Source organism: Salmo salar, chromosome ssa10 (assembly GCF_905237065.1).
Source record: "Salmo salar chromosome ssa10, Ssal_v3.1, whole genome shotgun sequence".
Lineage (NCBI taxonomy): Eukaryota > Metazoa > Chordata > Actinopteri > Salmoniformes > Salmonidae > Salmo > Salmo salar.
The window spans coordinates 111535495-111554106 of record NC_059451.1 but is presented as its reverse complement, the minus strand read 5'-3'; the positions used below and the strand labels follow the sequence as shown (position 1 = coordinate 111554106).

At 46.7% G+C, this 18612-nt stretch overlaps 1 protein-coding gene across 7 annotated transcripts in view; it reads right to left on the bottom strand.

The window, feature by feature from the left end:
• Positions 1-37: 37 nt before the first annotated feature.
• LOC100380677 (receptor-type tyrosine-protein phosphatase beta) overlaps positions 38-18612 on the bottom strand; it is a 48628-nt gene continuing 30053 nt past the window's right edge. For all 7 annotated transcript variants that reach the window (XM_045688434.1, XM_045688435.1, XM_045688437.1 and 4 more), the window contains 26 exons: positions 16359-16622; positions 15940-16203; positions 15554-15678; positions 15192-15330; positions 14654-14926; positions 14154-14295; positions 13716-13852; positions 13202-13465; positions 11599-11865; positions 11045-11344; positions 10579-10854; positions 10294-10443; positions 9839-10127; positions 8968-9074; positions 8696-8801; positions 8086-8166; positions 6331-6348; positions 6137-6218; positions 5771-5861; positions 5302-5378; positions 4352-4486; positions 4086-4208; positions 2179-2342; positions 1759-1894; positions 1406-1526; positions 38-980 (listed from right to left, as the gene is read on the bottom strand). In XM_045688434.1, the coding sequence (XP_045544390.1) occupies positions 958-980; positions 1406-1526; positions 1759-1894; positions 2179-2342; positions 4086-4208; positions 4352-4486; positions 5302-5378; positions 5771-5861; positions 6137-6218; positions 6331-6348; positions 8086-8166; positions 8696-8801; positions 8968-9074; positions 9839-10127; positions 10294-10443; positions 10579-10854; positions 11045-11344; positions 11599-11865; positions 13202-13465; positions 13716-13852; positions 14154-14295; positions 14654-14926; positions 15192-15330; positions 15554-15678; positions 15940-16203; positions 16359-16622 (4154 nt within the window). In that variant the 3' untranslated portion in view covers positions 38-957. The remainder of the gene's footprint in view (positions 981-1405; positions 1527-1758; positions 1895-2178; positions 2343-4085; positions 4209-4351; positions 4487-5301; positions 5379-5770; positions 5862-6136; positions 6219-6330; positions 6349-8085; positions 8167-8695; positions 8802-8967; positions 9075-9838; positions 10128-10293; positions 10444-10578; positions 10855-11044; positions 11345-11598; positions 11866-13201; positions 13466-13715; positions 13853-14153; positions 14296-14653; positions 14927-15191; positions 15331-15553; positions 15679-15939; positions 16204-16358; positions 16623-18612) is intronic.

Genomic DNA, 18612 nt, shown 5'->3' with positions numbered 1-18612 from the left:
ATAAATGAATAATATGAATAAAAAATGATATCAATTATATTTTTTCAGTTATGTAAGTATTTTATTGAAACACTTGAAGAATATATTAATTCCCTCATTTTGATATGATTACAGGCCTACATTGATTGCAACATGGGAAAACTACATACAGTAACTACTATCATTTGTGTAACGATTCACAGAATCCAATCACTCACTCATATGATTACAGTCATGTTGACAATGTAGGGTTGTGGATTTGCAGATGTGTGATTTGTAGTTCCATGACATGATGATAAAATACATCATTCTTATTTTACATAGGCTACACACAAATGTGGATTACACAACATACACGGTGTGCTTTCATAACGCATATGATAATCCTTTTTTATATTCAAGCGATATATCACACTTATACAATATCTACAAATACATGTATAATGTGTTCATCTACATACATATATCATATATTTATGTATGTCCTCAGTGCTTATGAAAATAAGTGTAACTTCAAACAGAAATCATTTTTGTCTAACATTTTAGAAAAGTGACTTGTGAAAGTTACAGTAGCCTATACACTTATTGAATATGTGAATACTGTTATAGGAATTTGATTTATGTATTATCAGATTTTTTACAGTTTTTGGTGTATAATGTTTTTTGGTCTGTGCCACATAATAATGTGCAAATGATAGCTTAACAAAAAATAAGAAAAAACTGTGTACAAATGCCAATAATGCAAATGTAAAGCATATACACAAACACACAGATATAAGACATGTATATACAATTCAGTTAAACTTCATATTATCTGATATAATTAAATAGCTATACATTTTACTATATTTCATAATATCTGGAAAGAACAATCAACAAAAATAGTAGAAAAATAAAATTGCCACGTATCCCTGCAGTGCTATACTTGTGAAAGTACAAACTGTTTTCTTTTTTCTCCTTCAGTAGTCCTTACAATCTTTAATGCCTGGCATATACCATATCTGTAGGCAAAAAAACAAACAAAAAATATAATTTGTGATGACATCCAACTACCAAACCTCCTAGATATGTGCTACCGTAGCTGCATTGTGTGTTTGAAAGGGTTGCTCAAGTAACCTGGTCTTATGTATGTGTTGTAGCCATCTCTACTATCATCGCCATGTCATACACATTTGCTACACTAGGATAGTGGGTTTGATTCCTGGGACCACCCATACAAAAAATGTATTCAAGCATAACTGTAAGTCGCTTTGGATTAAAGCATTTGCTAAATGGCGTATATTATATTACTAACACAGACAGGAGTTGGCTAAGCACAAACAGACTAGACCATGCACCAAGCTAATATTTGAAAGAATAGATCATCTGTGATGTCTTCCAATGATGAACTACAATACAGAGAGTTCTAAGGAATGTGAGGGCTTACCTCGTTGGGGGTCAGGGTTCACATTCTCATAGATGGGGTAGAGGGGGTTCTCCTGCTCACTGCGAAGCTTCCTGGCTCGGAGGACGTCCCTCACACACTGGTGCAGGTAAGCATACTGGCACTGGAAAGAAAATTAACACATCCAGAAATATAACTGTTATTACAGGATATGTTATTACATAACATGGGTTCTGGGGTTCACACACACACACACACACACACACACACACACACACACACACACACACACACACACACACACACACACACACACACACACACACACACACACACACACACACACACACACACACACACACACACAGCCAGTGGACCCCCACAGACAGTCTCACCTCAGTCTGAACCATGTGTGAGCGGTGGAGGCGCAAGTCGAAGACAGCTCCGTAGATGTCCACTGTGTCCTTGGTGTCCAGCTGCTGCAGCACTCTGTCCAGGGATATGAAGGTGCCTGTGCGGCCCACGCCAGCACTGTCATAGGGAGGAGAGGGAGAGGGAGAGAAAGAAAGAGAGTGAGAGAGAGGGTCGGAGGCCAGATAAAATTTAGTCACACTACCCAAACGGAGAGGGTAAATATAATTTCACTACATAATTTCAGTCAATTTCTTTTGAACTGAAAGGGAACTGACCTCAACCCTGGTCATTACTGCATGCTGTAACTATAACTGTTTTTTCAGGGAAGACAACACACTATATCTCAGTGTGTCCTAGAGTGTTGTTTGTTGAATGGGGGAGCTAGGGAGTTGGGGACCCACCTGCAGTGAGCCACGGTAGCCCCAGACCCGGAGGTCCTGTTGATGTAGTCCCTGACAGTCCTGACAAACTGGATGAGTGACTGGGTGGTCTCTGGGACGCCGTGGTCAGGCCACACCGTGTAGTGGAACTGACGCACCACCCTGGAGTAGTTCAACTGGTCCTCCTGCATGGGAGACAGGACACAGCTGGAAAGAGAGACTTACTAGGGGCTGACTACACTCTTAGAAAAAAACCTAAAAGGGATCTTCAGCTGTCCCCATAGGATAACCCTTTGAAGAACCATTTTTGGCTCCAGGTAGAATCCTTTTGATTTCCACAGAGGGTTCTACATGGAACCCAAAAGAGTTCTACCTGGAACCAAATAGTGTTCTTCCTGGAACCAAAAAGGGCTCTCCTATGTGGATAGCCAAAGATCCCTTTTGGAACCCTTTTTTCTAAGAGTGTACACACAACTAGCTACTTATTCAACACCATAGTGCCCTCAAAGCTCATCAATAAGCTAAGGACCCTGGGACTAAACACCTCCCTCTGCAACGGGATCCTGGACTTCCTGATGGGCCGCCCCCAGGTGGTAAGGGTAGGTAACAACACATCCGCCACGCTGATCCTCAACACAGGGGCCCCTCAGGGGTGCGTGCTCAGCCCCCTCCTGTATTCCCTGTTCACTCATGACTGCACGGCCAACACCATCATTAAATTTGCCGATGACACAACAGAGGTTGGCCTGATCACCGACAACAATGAGACCGCCTATAGGGAGGAGGTCAGAGACCTGGCCGTGTGGTGCCAGGACAACAACCTCTCCCTCAACATGATCAAGACAAAGGAGATGATTGTGGACTACAGGAAAAAGAGGACCGAGCACGCCCCCATTCTCATCGACGGGGCTGCAGTGGAGCAGGTTGAGAGCTTCAAGTTCATTTGTGTCCACATCACCAACAAACTAACATGATCCAAGCACACCAAAACAGTCGTGAAGCGGACACAACAAAACCTATTCCCCCTCAGGAGACTGAAAAGATTTGGCATGGGTCCTCAGATCCTCAAAAGGTTCTGCAGCTGAACCATCGAGAGCATCCTGACTGGTTGCATCACTGCCTGGTATGGCAACCGCAAGGCACTACAGAGGGTAGTGCGAACGGCCCAGTACATCACTGGGGCCAAGCTTCCTGCCATCCAGGACCTCTATACCAGGCGGTGTCAGAGGAAGGCCCTAAAAATTGTCAAAGACTCCAGCCACCCTAGTCATAGACTGTTCTCTCTGCTACCGCACGGCAAGCGATACCGGAGCGCCAAGTCTAGGTCCAAGAGGCTTTTAAACAGCTTCTACTCCCAAGCCATAAGACTCCTGAACATCTAGTTAAATGGCTATCCAGACTATTTGCATTGCCCCCTCTCCCCTCTCCACACCACTGCCACCCTCTGTTGTCATCTATGCATAGTCACTTTAATAACTCTACCTATATGAACAAATTACCTCAACTAACCGGTGCCCCCGCACATTGACTCTGTACCGGCACACCCCTGTATATATTGTTATTTTTTTACTGCTGCTCTTTAATTACCTGTTAATTTTATCTCTTATTCTTATCCGTATTTTTTTGGAAACTGCACTGTTGGTTAGGGGCTCGTAAGTAAGCATTTCCTGTATTCTGCACATGTGACTAATAAAATTTGATTGGATTTTTGATTTGATTTACTATACTGTAGTCTGTCACATATGATATATCAAGACAGCATTAGCATTAGCATTAAGACAATTATGGTCATATTTCAATATGTTAAAATCCAATCACTACTATGTATGAAACTGTATATAAGGCCAACACACAATATATAACTTTCTAGATAACAACCTTATTTTGAAACCGTATTTTTAAAATCATTGAGTGTCATCCACACTCACGCTACAGATCTTGAATTCCCGGATAGTCCATTCTGGCAGCACAGATTCAGACAACATCTGAACTATGAGGTCTCCGTAATACAGAGGGTCCTGGTCGAAGGGCCAGTAGTGATCACATTTTACCTGGAAACACATGGATAGTAACATTGTAATTACACTAGTAACAATGTTGTAATAACACGTTGTTCAATAGAACATGATAGCAGCTACTCCCAAATGGACAACACTGGTCCGGACGAAGCAAAATGGCTGCTCCTTCAACACACCCTGCCTTTCTCCACACACTGGGTCACCATGACAACGTTATGGACGTTCTGCTCCCACACCATCTTCCAGAAGTCATCTTTGGTTCCAGGAAGTGGGCCCTGAGTGGCGATGTACTCCCTACGGAAGTTGTTCCCCTGAAAGAAGAAGAGATTTAATTTACATTTTGTTTTTCATCTGACCTTTATTACACTAGGTAAATTTGGGGAGAAGATGAAAAAGCTGCTTAGGACTGTAGGCCTGTTGTAGCCTTATGCTCGACAGGGAGCAAAGTAAGTAGTTCATCCCAGGTATACTAACTGAGGAATAAGGCTGAGAATTAATCAATCAATCCTGCCATGACTAACTGAGTTCATGCAGTACTGTCTTTGTTCACATTATACCCCACCACCTCCAGCGCCCCACCCCGACCCCCACCACCTCCAGCGCCCCACCCCCGACCCCCACCACCTCCAGCGCCCCACCCCGACCCCCACCACCTCCAGCGCCCCACCCCGACCCCCACCACCTCCAGCGCTCCACCCCGACCCCCACCACCTCCAGCGCTCCACCCCGACCCCCACCACCTCCAGCGCTCCACCCCGACCCCCACCACCTCCAGCGCCCCACCCCGACCCCCCACCACCTCCAGCGCCCCACCCCGACCCCCACCACCTCCAGCGCTCCACCCCGACCCCCACCACCTCCGGCGCCCCACCCCGACCCACACCACCTCCAGCGCTCCACCCCGACCCTCACCACCTCCAGCGCCCCACCCCGACCCCCCACCACCTCCAGCGCTCCACCCCCGACCCCAACCACCTCCAGCGCTCCACCTCCGACCCACACCACCTCCAGCGCTCCACCCCGACCCCCACCACCTCCAGCGCCCCACCCCCGACACCACGCAACAGAGGGGATTTGACCAGAGTGGCATTTGGTTCGGATTTGTCGGTGTGTTTGGATAACTTACAGGAATGTAGCTGGCGTTGATGTAGTCAGAGCACGGATCATCATCCACATAGGACAGCTTCACACGGGTCGAATCGTCTACACAACACAGGCCGTGCACAAAGACATCGAGTTGGCATTTTAGTATGACACAGTGGATGCTGCGGGGAGGACGGCTCATAATAATGGCTGGAATGGAGTAAATGGAATGGTATCAAACACGTGTTTAATACCATGCCGTTCACTCCATTCCAGCCATAAACTCCATTCTAGCCATTATTATGAGCCGTCCTCCCTCCAACAGCCTCCACTGTTATGACACATACATGACCATGTACATAACACATTTTAAAATAAGGTAAAAAGCATTACTACTGTACATGAGCCTTGCAGACAAAAACTCCTTGCAGACAAGAAATAAATCTCTCAATCCCCTTGTCTTTTGTCTATGTATTTGAACCCTATGAAATACCATGGTTTGTCTGACTCACAGGGCAGGATGTTGTTGTATCGGTTTTTCCCTCTGTTCTCTGGCAGCAGGGCTGTGTCCAGGGGCTGGTTCCTTCCTACGTCTTTCAGGTCCTTACACAGGAAGTGGCACGTTAGGGTTACCATAGATACCTACTGTACGTAAATACTGTATGCATTCCATAACATTTCACAATCAATCTACCATTTCACAATTTTAAATTAAAGGAGGGTTATCAGAAAATAAAAATAAATATACACATTTCTATATTGTTTTTCTTTATTAAAGTAAAGGTAATAGGAATATTCCGACTTTATCTAAATGTACTGTAATGCTAATATGTGTGATCGAGATTGCCCAACTGACAGTGAATGTGATCCAGTCTTACCTCATACTCCTCAGACAGTAGGTAATTGGAGTCATCCTGGAGTTTAATGTAGTGGGACTCAAAGTGCATGATCTTGATGGGGCTGCAGGATCAACAGATAAAACGTTTTGAGCAAAACAGAGTAGAGCAAAAGACAAACCAAAAAGGACTTACAGTAATTGGGTGAAACTAATAACAAAAGCATTTAAACATACCTTGAAATACGACGATTACTGTGGAAAAAAGGGAGATACATGTAAATGGCTGAAACTCATTAATGGTCATTTCTTTGTGAGTTTTTATCCTGCCAGAAAACACCTATTTTATTATATACACTGCTCAAAAAAATAAAGGGAACACTTAAACAACACAATGTAACTCCAAGTCAATCACACTTCTGTGAAATAAACTGTCCACTTAGGAAGCAACACTGATTGACAATAAATTTCACATGCTGTTGTGCAAATGGAATAGACAACAGGTGGAAATTATAGGCAATTAGCAAGACACCCCCAATAAAGGAGTGGTTCTGCAGGTGGGGACCACAGACCACTTCTCAGTTCCTATGCTTCCCTGGCGGATGTTTTGATCACTTTTGAATGCTGGCGGTGCTTTCACTCTAGTGGTAGCATGAGACGGAGTCTACAACCCACACAAGTGGCTCAGGTAGTGCATCTCATCCAGGATGGCACATCAATGCGAGCTGTGGCAAGAAGGTTTGCTGTGTCTGTCAGCGTAGTGTCCAGAGCATGGAGGCGCTACCAGGAGACAGGCCAGTACATCAGGAGACGTGGAGGAGGTCGTAGGAGGGCAACAACCCAGCAGCAGGACCGCTACCTCCGCCTTTGTGCAAGGAGGAGCAGGAGAAGCACTGCCAGAGCCCTGCAAAATGACCTCCAGCAGGCCACAAATGTGCATGTGTCTGCTCAAACGGTCAGAAACAGACTCCATGAGGGTGGTATGAGGGCCCGACGTCCACAGGTGGGGGTTGTGCTTACAGCCCAACACCGTGCAGGATGTTTGGCATTTGCCAGAGAACACCAAGATTGGCATATTCGCCACTGGCGCCCTGTGCTCTTCACAGATGAAAGCAGGTTCACACTGAGCACATGTGACAGACGTGACAGAGTCTGGAGACGCCGTGGAGAACGTTCTGCTGCCTGCAACATCCTCCAGCATGACCGGTTTGGCGGTGGGTCAGTCATGGTGTGGGGTGGCATTTCTTTGGGGGGCCGCACAGCCCTCCATGTGCTCGCCAGAGGTAGTCTGACTGCCATTAGGTACCGAGATGAGATCCTCAGACCCCTTGTGAGACCATATGCTGGTGTGGTTGGCCCTGGGTTCCTCCTAATGCAAGACAATGCTAGACTTCATGTGGCTGGAGTGTGTCAGCAGTTCCTGCAAGAGGAAGGCATTGATGCTATGGACTGGCCCGCCCATTCCCCAGACCTGAATCCAATTGAGCACATCTGGAACATCATGTCTCGCTCCATCCACCAACGCCACGTTGCACCACAGACTGTCCAGGAGTTGGCGGATGCTTTAGTCCAGGTCTGGGAGGAGATCCCTCAGGAGACCATCCGCCACCTCATCAGGAGCATGCCCAGGCGTTGTAGGGAGGTCATACAGGTACGTGGAGGCCACACACACTACTGAGCCTCATTTTGACTTGTTTTAAGGACATTACATCAAAGTTGGATCAGCCTGTAGTGTGGTTTTCCACTTTAATTTTGAGTGTGACTCCAAATCCAGACCTCCATGGGTTGATAAATTGGATTTCCATAGATTATTTTTGTGTGATTTTGTTGTCAGCACATTCAACTATATAAAGAAAAAAGTATTTAATAAAATTATTTCTTTCATTCAGATCTAGGATGTGTTGTTTAAGTGTTCCCTTTATTTTTTTGAGCAGTGTATATATAAGATATAAAAGCTCATTAGAACTGATCACATATGGCCTCTCCTCTTACCCCCTGACGCCCATGTGCACTCCTGAGGTGGGCCTCTCTCTCCTCATGCTCATTCGGACCACTGGCCCCTCCTGTACACTCCTGTCATCACAGTTTGGATGTCAGCATACAGGTGTAGTATGTAGAGTGCAAGCTAGAATGTAGTGTACATGACTAGATGGAACTATATTCCACATAAGGTAACTGAAGCAAGCAGTAGAATCAGATTGAATAAACAGATAAAACAGATAAAAATACACCTTACGGAACAGCGGGGACTGTGAAGAGACACACACACATACACACACACACACAGGCACAGACACACATGATAAGACACGCACTCTACACACACGTACACATGGATTTTGTATTGTAGATATGTGGTAGTAGAGTAGCGGCCTGAGGGAACACACTTAATGTATTGTGAAAAGTGTTATGAAATGTAATAAGTTCAATTGTATATAACTGCCTTAATGTTGCTGGACCCCAGGAAGAGTAGCTGCTGCCTTGGCAGGAACTAATGGGGATCCATAATAAATACAAAATACAAATACAGGCCAAGCCAGGGACATGCTAGCATGCAGCGTATAGGTCAAAGTATATGAGGCAAGGAGGGCCAGGAACTAACACTTTGCGAGCCTTCTGTCTGCAGATGAGCAGTGCAGTGACTCCCACCATCATGGCAATGAGGAACATACTGGCACTGATGCCCTCGATCACACCGCTCAGGGGCTCTGTGAGAGGAAGAAGTAACCAATCAATGGTGTTTCTCACAGAGGACCCATCACTCACCAGCATTTCTCACTAACTACCATTTCTCATCATTTCTCACTAACTACCATTTCTCATCAGCATCACACACCATAAACCAATCAGAGTGGTCTGTGAAAAGTGTCCCACCTGCTTCTGTTACCAGGGGAAGGGACAGGTAAGTGTCTGTGTAGAGGGGTGGGTTGTATCTGCTCTGCTCCTCGTCAAAGAGCTGGGTGAACGCACGCACACTGAGCCTAGAGAGAAGAGAGAGACAACCATGACATCTCATTATCGTCCCACTGCATGACAATACCAGAGTTGAATTACAGGTCCCACTTTATTTAGATAGTCCCATATAGATGATCTACAGATGGTCTTACTATCAACAAACTATCTGTTGATAATCAACTGCTTGCTAAGATTAGGGTTAGGATTAGGTTTAGAATGAGAGTTAGGGCTACGGTTAGGGTTAGTTACTGGATAGTTATTTGAAATGTTGTTGAGTTATTGAACATCTACTGAAAATCTGCATACCAACTACTTGGAACTATCCAAATAAAGTGTTACTGAATTACACTCTAAGGGCCCCATTCGATCAACTACAGATAAAGGAAAATTTCACTATGGGCAATATTATTTTTTATTTAACCTTTATTTAACTAGGCAAGTCAGTTAACAACAAATTCTTATTTACAATGACGGCCAACCCCGGCCAAACCCGGACGACGCTGGGCCAATTGTGCTCTGCCCTATGGGTCTCCCAATCACAGCCGGTTGTGATACAGCCTGGAATCGAACCAGGGTCTATAGTGACGCCTCTAGCACTGAGATGCAGTGCCTTAGACCGCTGCGGCACTCGGGAGAAGCGGTCTAACATCTAGCGGTCTAGCAGCGGTATGACATCATCATACACAACAGGGCGAAATCCTGCTGGCAGAAATCAGCAACAAAAAAACTACAGATCTGCCCAGACTGCGGGAGAATACTTGATTGATTTGGGCGGAACCCTGTACTCTACCTGTATGCAGTTTTGGGTTTGAGTGGGCCATCACAGAATGGGTTGTGGTCTCTGTGTGTGTCTGGGTTCTGCTCCCTGTCCTGGGCCTGTAGGTGGTCACAGCCACCCCCGAGGGTGTCCATGCCCGTACCCAGGCTGATCTCAAAGCTCTGAGTCCCGCTGCCTCCTGGCCCCTCTGTGCAGCGGCTAGGGAAGTAGCTGGTCTGGTAGGCCTTGATGGAACTGTTGGATTTGTAGTCCAGATAAGAGGGTAGAGGGTGGTGCTGCTCTGGTTGAAGGTTTTCATCGTCTGGAGGGAGAAAACACACATATGAGGAGGTTTAGTAACAGACTCAGATCTATTGCTGTGGAAAGTCCTCTTGAGGGAGAATAAACATCATCCACCCATCCATCCACTGACATACTGACTTGTACAATGACTTGTACAATGTTTGTTCTAACTTCAGTCCCCTTACCTTCAGACTCGGTCACCACCACTGTGAAGAACTTGACGGCTCCGTTGACATCACTGAACCAGCTGCAGTTAAACTTGAACAAGATGGTGTTTTTGGTGACAAGAGCAGCCCTGTCGTTAACCCGAGTGGTCAGGGAAGGAAGGGGTGGACCTAAAAGGACAAGTATCATGATTACAATCAGTCATGATGACAGTAGAATGACCACAGGGACAGACATACACACTGTAACAGCTCATCACACGGTCACCCTGACCACATGGCAATCACAAGTCCGTCGGTACTCACGGTCGATCATGGTGACCACACTGTCCTCGGCGGCCTCGCTGGTCATGCTGTCGGAGATGGCCTTGACGGAGACGGTGTAGCGCTTGTGTGGCTCCAGCTGGGTGATGTGGTAGAGGGTGCTGTCGCGGCCTGTCCGTTGGGAGTACACCAGGGCGTGGGAGTCCTGGAGGCACTCAATAGTGTATGAGTCAAAGTCGGCCTCCGGAGGGGCCCAGGAGCAGGAGATGGAGGTGGAGTTCTGGGGGCGGCAGTGCAGGTACTGGACACGCTCTGGCTCTATGGACGGGATAAACGGTAGAGGACGCCAGAGGTAAGAACAGAGATCGAAATGCCACAGTCACACTATATTCTCTCTAGTGCAGAGGTCAGAGCTGTACCGTGCACAGGATTTTGTTCCAGCCAAGCAACAACTTTAGCTACCTCGCCTCAGTCTTGCACTACTTGAACAATGTACAGTATAGCCTACTTGTTCGAATGCTCTTGTAGATGGGTGGGCTGTAGGCAGAGGTCCCACCTCCACCAACACCTCCACCAGCCCCACTGACAGTACGCAGGATGAAGTTGTACAGGCGTCCTGGGTATAGCCCCTTCAGGATGCGGCTCCCGGAGGTCCGGGTGTGGTAGGGGTTGAATACAGACAGGTGGTCCCTGGGGGCCCACTGCAGGTCAAAGTCGTCATAGTCGCTGCCTGCAGGACCACTCCAGGTCAGCTCCAGGGAGGTGTTGGTGACTCCACCGAATGATACAGAGGTAGGGGGTCTGGGGGCTGAGGAGGAGAAGATGGACACACAAAGGAAGGCAGATCAGCAACTTCAAGCAAATACTGTCGAACCCAGGCCCTATTTTAACTTAAAAACGATCCTCAAAACTGATTTTAGAATAGTGTATGTCGTAATTGTGTTGGAAACCATGTGTTTGATGTATTTGATACCATTCCACTAATTCCACAAGCCCGTTCTCCCCAATTAAGGTGCATGTGAAATGTCCATTGAATAAACATGACTTGTCCTAATGTCTTACCGGTACGTCCATGAGCGGTGGCCCTGTTGGTGAGCTCTCCGCTGCGTGTGAGGATGACAGCGTGGTAGAGACGCCCGGGGATCAGCGTGGGGAAGACGTGCTCCATGGCGTCTGGCCCTAACGTCTCCTCTGCCTGCTGGGAGCCATCTGGGTTGTAGAGGGACAGCAGGTAGCCGCTTAGCTCCCCCACCGCCCGCTTCCATGACACCCACAACATCTCCGACTGGTTACGACTCTGTGCCTGGAGGGAGGTCACTGCAGCCGGGACTGAGGAGGCGGAGCGGACAGTTGGACAGTGTCAAATCATGATGTAAAGTCAGTGAGACATACAGTTAGTTCTCCAGTTAGTTCTTTGTTACCACGTCATTTCTGTGAGAGAAACACATTATGCGTTATGTTTAGAGGACATTCAGTAGTGATCCAAATCAATTTCTCAAGTACACCCCCAACCTTCTCATACCCCTGTCCACAGCATCTCAGTAACCCCCAACATCTCTCATACCCCTGCCCACAGCATCTCAGTACCCCCCAACCCTTCTCATACCCCTGTCCACAGCATCTCAGTACCCCCCAACCCTTCTCATACCCCTGTCCACAGCATCCCAGTAACCCCCAACATCTTTCATACCCCTGTCCACAGCATCTCAGTATCCCCCAACCCTTCTCATACCCCTGTCCACAGCATCTCAGTATCCCCCAACCCTTCTCATACCCCTGCCCACAGCATCCCAGTAACCCCCAACATCTTTCATACCCCTGTCCACAGCATCTCAGTATCCCCCAACCCTTCTCATACCCCTGTCCACAGCATCTCAGTACCCCCCAACCCTTCTCATACCCCTGCCCACAGCATCTCAGTACCCCCCAACCCTTCTCATACCCCATGCCCACAGCATCAGTACCCCCCAACCCCTCTCATACCCCTGCCCACAGCATCAGTACCCCCCAACCCTTCTCATACCCCTGCCCACAGCATCAGTACCCCCAACCCTTCTCATACCCCTGTCCACAGCATCTCAGTAACCCCCAACATCTCAGTACCCCCAAACCCTTCTCATACCCCTGTCCACAGCATCTCAGTAACCCCCAACATCTTTCATACCCCTGCCCACAGCATCTCAGTACCCCACAACCCTTCTCATACCCCTGTCCACAGCATCTCAGTACCCCCAACCCTTCTCATACCCCTGTCCACAGCATCCCAGTAACCCCCAACATCTTTCATACCCCTGTCCACAGCATCTCAGTATCCCCCAACCCTTCTCATACCCCTGCACACAGCATCTCAGTACCCCCAACCCTTCTCATACCCCTGCCCACAGCATCAGTACCCCCCAACCCTTCTCATACCCCTGCCCACAGCATCTCAGTAACCCCCCAACATCTCAGTACCCCCAAACCCTTCTCATACCCCTGCCCACAGCAGCTCAGTAACCCCCAACATCTCTCATACCCCTGCCCACAGCATCTCAGTAACCCCCAACATCTCAGTACCCCCAAACCCTTCTCATACCCCTGCCCACAGCAGCTCAGTAACCCCCAACATCTCTCATACCCCTCTCCACAGCATCTCAGTACCCCAGGAGCAGTACAGCTCACTCACCAGTCCTGGCCCAGATAGCTGAGTCGTTGGTCTGCTCCCCGCTGCGTGTTAACACCACCATTCTGTAGGGGGCACCAGGCCTCAGGCCCTGGAAGGAGACCTGCAGTGTGCTGGGCTGGCCGCTGCGCCGGTCATACAGCGTGTCATCTCCGTTGTACAGGTAGAGGTCGTAACCTTCGAACTCTCCCTGCGGGGGAGACCAGTGGAAGGACAGGCTGCTGCTGCTGTTGGCCTGGATGGAGAGTTCGCTGACCGCCGCTGGACCTGGGAACACAACACTACTCAGGTCCACATATATATTCCTTCCATATTGCCTCTATACATCTTCATAGTGACTCTGATTCTCTATTCCTTGTTTTACTAAGACTTCCTGTATTATTTGTGTAATCTTACAATAAATACTACATAACCGATAGCTCTCCAGGAGGAGGGTTGGACAACCTGCACTACACATATTAATACCACTTGACAAACTTGTGTGGGACATAGTGAAGATGAATCCAAGCAGTCTTACGTGTACGTGCTTCAGCGGTGACGCCCTCGCTGTGGACCCCTCCGCTGGTGGTGTGAACCAGGACGCGGTACCTCTTCCCTGGGGTGAGGCCGTCGAAGCGATGCTGGAGTGGCATGGAGCCGGAGGATGCCTGGGAGCTGTTGGTTACGAAAATGAGTACTGTGTCGTTTGTGCATTATATTTGTTACACCTTTTTATGCACCGTTTTGTTACTGCAATTGAACCAATGGAATAGTCCCAAAATGGCAAACACTGCCCCTCTGGCCCTAGAGGTAGGAAGCTTAATCAAAACCTCAAAGTATTGACCATTAGAATCTGGGTGTGTTGGTGACCACAGGTGTGTTGGTGAACCAAGGTGTGTTGGTGAACCCAGGTGTGTTGGTGAACCCAGGTGTGTTGGTGAACCCAGGTGTGTTGGTGAACCCAGGTGTTGGTTACCTGTTGGTGACCAGGTGTCCCCTGTCGTCCAGGAGCTGCAGGCTGTATCCATCTGCCACGCCCCGGGCCTCCTGCCAGCTCACCTGTATACTGCAGGTGGTGTGTCTGTTGTCGGCCTGCAGCCCCATCACTGCAGAAGGGACTGAGGAGAGAGGGGACACAGAATTAGATAGAGCACACTATCATACAGTATTGTATCTCCATGGAGGGGACAATGTCACACGTCATTACACCAGCCAATCACTATCTGTTAATTAGGGTAAGAAAACAAAACAAATCAGTTCCGTCAAATATACTGATTTCAAACTGCAGATATATAATAAATTAGATTAAATTAAAATAAATTAAATAAAAGATATCCAGACACAGTGAGACTGAGCCCTATTCCTTCCCAGTCCCAAAACACCCAAATATAGAGTATGAAATGGCAATGCACTGCTTATGAATGCAGTATGTATGGGTTATGAATGTGTTATGAAGTCCTTATCTAGCCTCCTCACCGGTGCGTCCGCTGGCCGTGTTGTTATTCAACAGTATGCCACTGATAGATGTAACGGTCACACTGTACAGCTGCCCAGGCTGCAAGGAGCTGAACCCCAGCTCATTCTGGTGTTTGGGTATGGGCCGCGTCTCCAGCCTGCGTGCCTCTGGTCCACCCAGCAATAGGGACACGGAGTAGCTGTCCACGTCACCCTGCCCCGGGGTCCAGCTGATTTTCAGACTGCTGCTCTGGCCGTTGTTACTCACGTGGATATTCTTGACTTTGCTGGGGACTGTAGGCAGGAGAAGAAACGAAAAGAGGGAGAAATAGCAGGAGAGGGAGAAAGAGGGGTGGAAGTGGAACAGAAATTAATGCTGTTGTTAGTTTATGTTTTGTTTGTGTTAGATTCTGTGACATTTTGTTCTATTTTGCTACCCCAATTCAATGGAGAAGTTCCAAAAGTGCAAACAAATGCTGCCCATCGGGCACCCCAGTACTTGAAAGAAAACAAATGTAACCTAGTATTTGAACCCAGCAAGTCTGTTGGTTTGGTTTACCTGTCCTGCCCTCTATGAACTGGGCCCTCTGGTTGGGGCCGCTAAAGGTAGAAACATGGATCTTATAGAGGCGTCCCGGGGTGAGGGAGGAGAGGACACACACCCCCACGCTGCTGCCCAGGGTGATGGGCGGGAACACCTTCATAATAATAATACATAATACATTGATTGTACATAGATTATTAATACATTTTGCAAAATTCTATTAATACATTTTGCTTTTAAAAACACCCAAAGTCACAAATAGAAATAAAGCAACCATGAAATATAAAAAAATCACCCAAGAAAATATGAAGAATATAAAAGTACTGTAAACATGAAGACAGGCTAACCAGGTACTGGACTGGACCAGGAAGACTAACCTTCATGTCGTTGAAGAGGAGCTGCACCTCGTAGTGGTCAACGTCCCCCGGAGCAGCCAACCAGGTGACACGCAGGTCCTCCGTTCCCCGCCCAGCCAGGGCTAGTGACCTCACTGCCGCAGGGACTGTCACAGACATATTCCAGATAAGAATAGAAAAACGTTTATATTCTCAGAGAGGCTCTTAATTTTGCATACAAAGGAACAGAACGTAGGGAGACACAGGTTAAAAAGAAGCATGCACAAAGAACCTGTTTCACCACAACTAGTTATTACCTGAATGTAGCTAGCCAAATTATTATTACAGACAAATACCACTCTTGTATCCACATATTAGCATTGAAAACAACAGGAGAGATATAACAGAGTACTATTCGTATCACTCACAGGTCCTTCCATCCGTAGACACGCTGGTCTCATACTTCCCGCTCCAGGTGCTGACGATGACAGTGTACAGCCTCCCGGGCACCAGGCCGTTGAACACACACTCGTTCTGGCTCTTCATAACCGTCTTGTTCTGGTGGAAGATGTTGTTGTGTTTGATGACCACCTGGTAGTAGTCAAAGTCCCCAGCCGCATGGCGCCAGTACACCTTCAGGTAGTCATCCCTGGCCGAGTGGATCGCTGTCGGGTTCTGGACACTAGAGGGCTCTGGGGAGAGGAATTCAATTGAATTGAACTTTGAGACATTGACCAGTGTATTATCATGTCTAACTAGAGATTTCATGACTAAAACCACGGAATGGAAAACTAAAGCGGGAGAGCCCCATTTCAGACAGACAGACAGACAGACATGGTAGACCTACGTGTGCGTTCCTGTACGATGGTGTGATTCTCATAGGCACCACTCCTGGAGGTGATGGAGATGTTATAGAGCCGTCCAGACACCAGGGACTTGAACACACACTCTGGGCTGGATTTGGACACGGCCAGGGTGTGGACCGTCTTCTCCTGGTCCCCCAGACTGACCAGATAACTGTCCACGTCACCTTTGGCCGGACGCCATGACACGCTGAGGAAGTCCATACGACCGTTGTTGCTGACCGTCACCTCGCCTACAGCAGCAGGGACTGGAAGACGGAGAGAGAGAGCGAGAGAGAGAGCGAGAGAGAGAGAGGGGAACTGAGTCAGTCATTCTGTGTATCACTGTTCATATTTGCAGCTGGGAAGCCTGAATAAAAAATGTATGTGAATCAAATGAAAGTAAAACTTGTGTAAAAGCTTATTTTTCTTGTAAATACTGGAACATTTGTAACAGTTGTTCATGTTTTCTCTTCAGTAACACTGTGGGATATGTAAGGAACATAACTTAAAAGCTACAACACAACAGTAACTTGGTAGCGTGTGTTCAATGGATAGGTGACCCCAACAAGCTTGAGGCATTCATGTGCCATTCATAAGAAAGTTATTGAATAAATAAACGGCAAAGAAAGAAAGGGAGACCTAACGGAAATGGACTGAGTGTCATGAATGGAATGGAAGGTGACTCTGCACTGGTAGGCTATTCAGATTATTGTGAGGTGTAGGCAATGTTCTCTCAAAGTTTTTGGGGCACTGGGACAATTTTTTGGTCTTGTGAGCGGAAACTTGAACAATACAATACCAATGGAGCAAATCCCATTACATTTTAACATGGAAATAGCTTTTGATTTCTATGATATAGCCTACAGTGTGGTGTTCAATGCAGGCCTACATTGCATGAGACTTTAAAAAAAAAGTTTTTACATTATGAAGGGCTTGACATTAATTCATTATTTTTTTTACTTGGTCTTTAACACCATGGGCCAATATAGGCGACTGTAAATTGCATTGTATTGTGTGATGCAATAAACCATTTTACAAAATATAATGAATAATTATCACCATACAGAGAATTAGATAATGTAGGACTACCTTTCTGCCTATTCGCATATTCAAGCCTGTCTCAAAATACAACACTGCCCCTTGAATTAAGACAGCTTGAAATGTAGCCTACACGTTTTGTGCTCTTGTAGGAAGCAGTAACTCTCCACTGCTGACCTATACTTACCTTTCTATTAGTAGCGGTACATTTCCCAAGGATCTCAAAACAGCCCAGGTGGTTCCACTCCACAAGAAGAGCAGTAAAACAAATGTAGGAAACTACAGGCCTGTGTCAATCCTCAGCACCTTATCCAAAGTTGTTGAGAGATTTGTTTTTAATCAACTTGAGGGATACCTTCTTGAGCACAAACTTCTTTATGAACTACAATCTAGTTATAGAACAGCTCATTCCACTGATACTTGCCTTATCCACCTTTATGACCACATTAAGCAGGAAAGTGAGAAGGGGAACTATACAGGTATGGTCATGTTAGACTTGCACAAAGCTTTTGACACTGTGGACCATGATATTCTCCTGACGAAACTTTAATGCATGGGTCTAAATTATGTAGCAGTGAATTGGTTTAGGTCTTATCTGACCAACAGAACACAAGTATGTAATGTTGGTGATGTTCTGTCAGAGGCCAAAGAAATATCCTGTGGAGTACCGCAGGGATACATTTTAGGGCCTCTCTTATTTCTTATATACGTTAATGATATGCCAGATACAGTAAAGTGTAGACTCCTGCTTTATGCTGATGATTCAGCCATACTGTTATCAGGGAAGGATACAGTTTACATAGAGGAGACCCTGAGTAAGGAATTTAATTTTGTTAGAGATTGGTTGTCTGACAACAAATTGTCACTACATTTAGGAAAAACTGAATCGATTTTGTTTGAAACAAAACATAGATTGCTTAGGGCTGACAAGATAATGGTAAACTGTGCAGGCAAGGAGGAATGAATCTAAAACAAGTGTATCTTATATTGGTGTGTCCCTAGATCAATCCCTTTCTGGAGACCTGATTGCTGCTAAAATTCTTTTGGCAAACAAATAGATTTTTTACATCGTAACATTAGATATTTTAACATTAAAGTTAAGAAACTGCTTGTCTCAACCTTGTGTCACGTCCTGACCAGTAAAAGGGGTTGTTTGTTATTGTAGTTTGGTCAGGGCGTGGCAGGGGGTGTTTGTTTAGTGTGTTTCGGGGTTTTTGG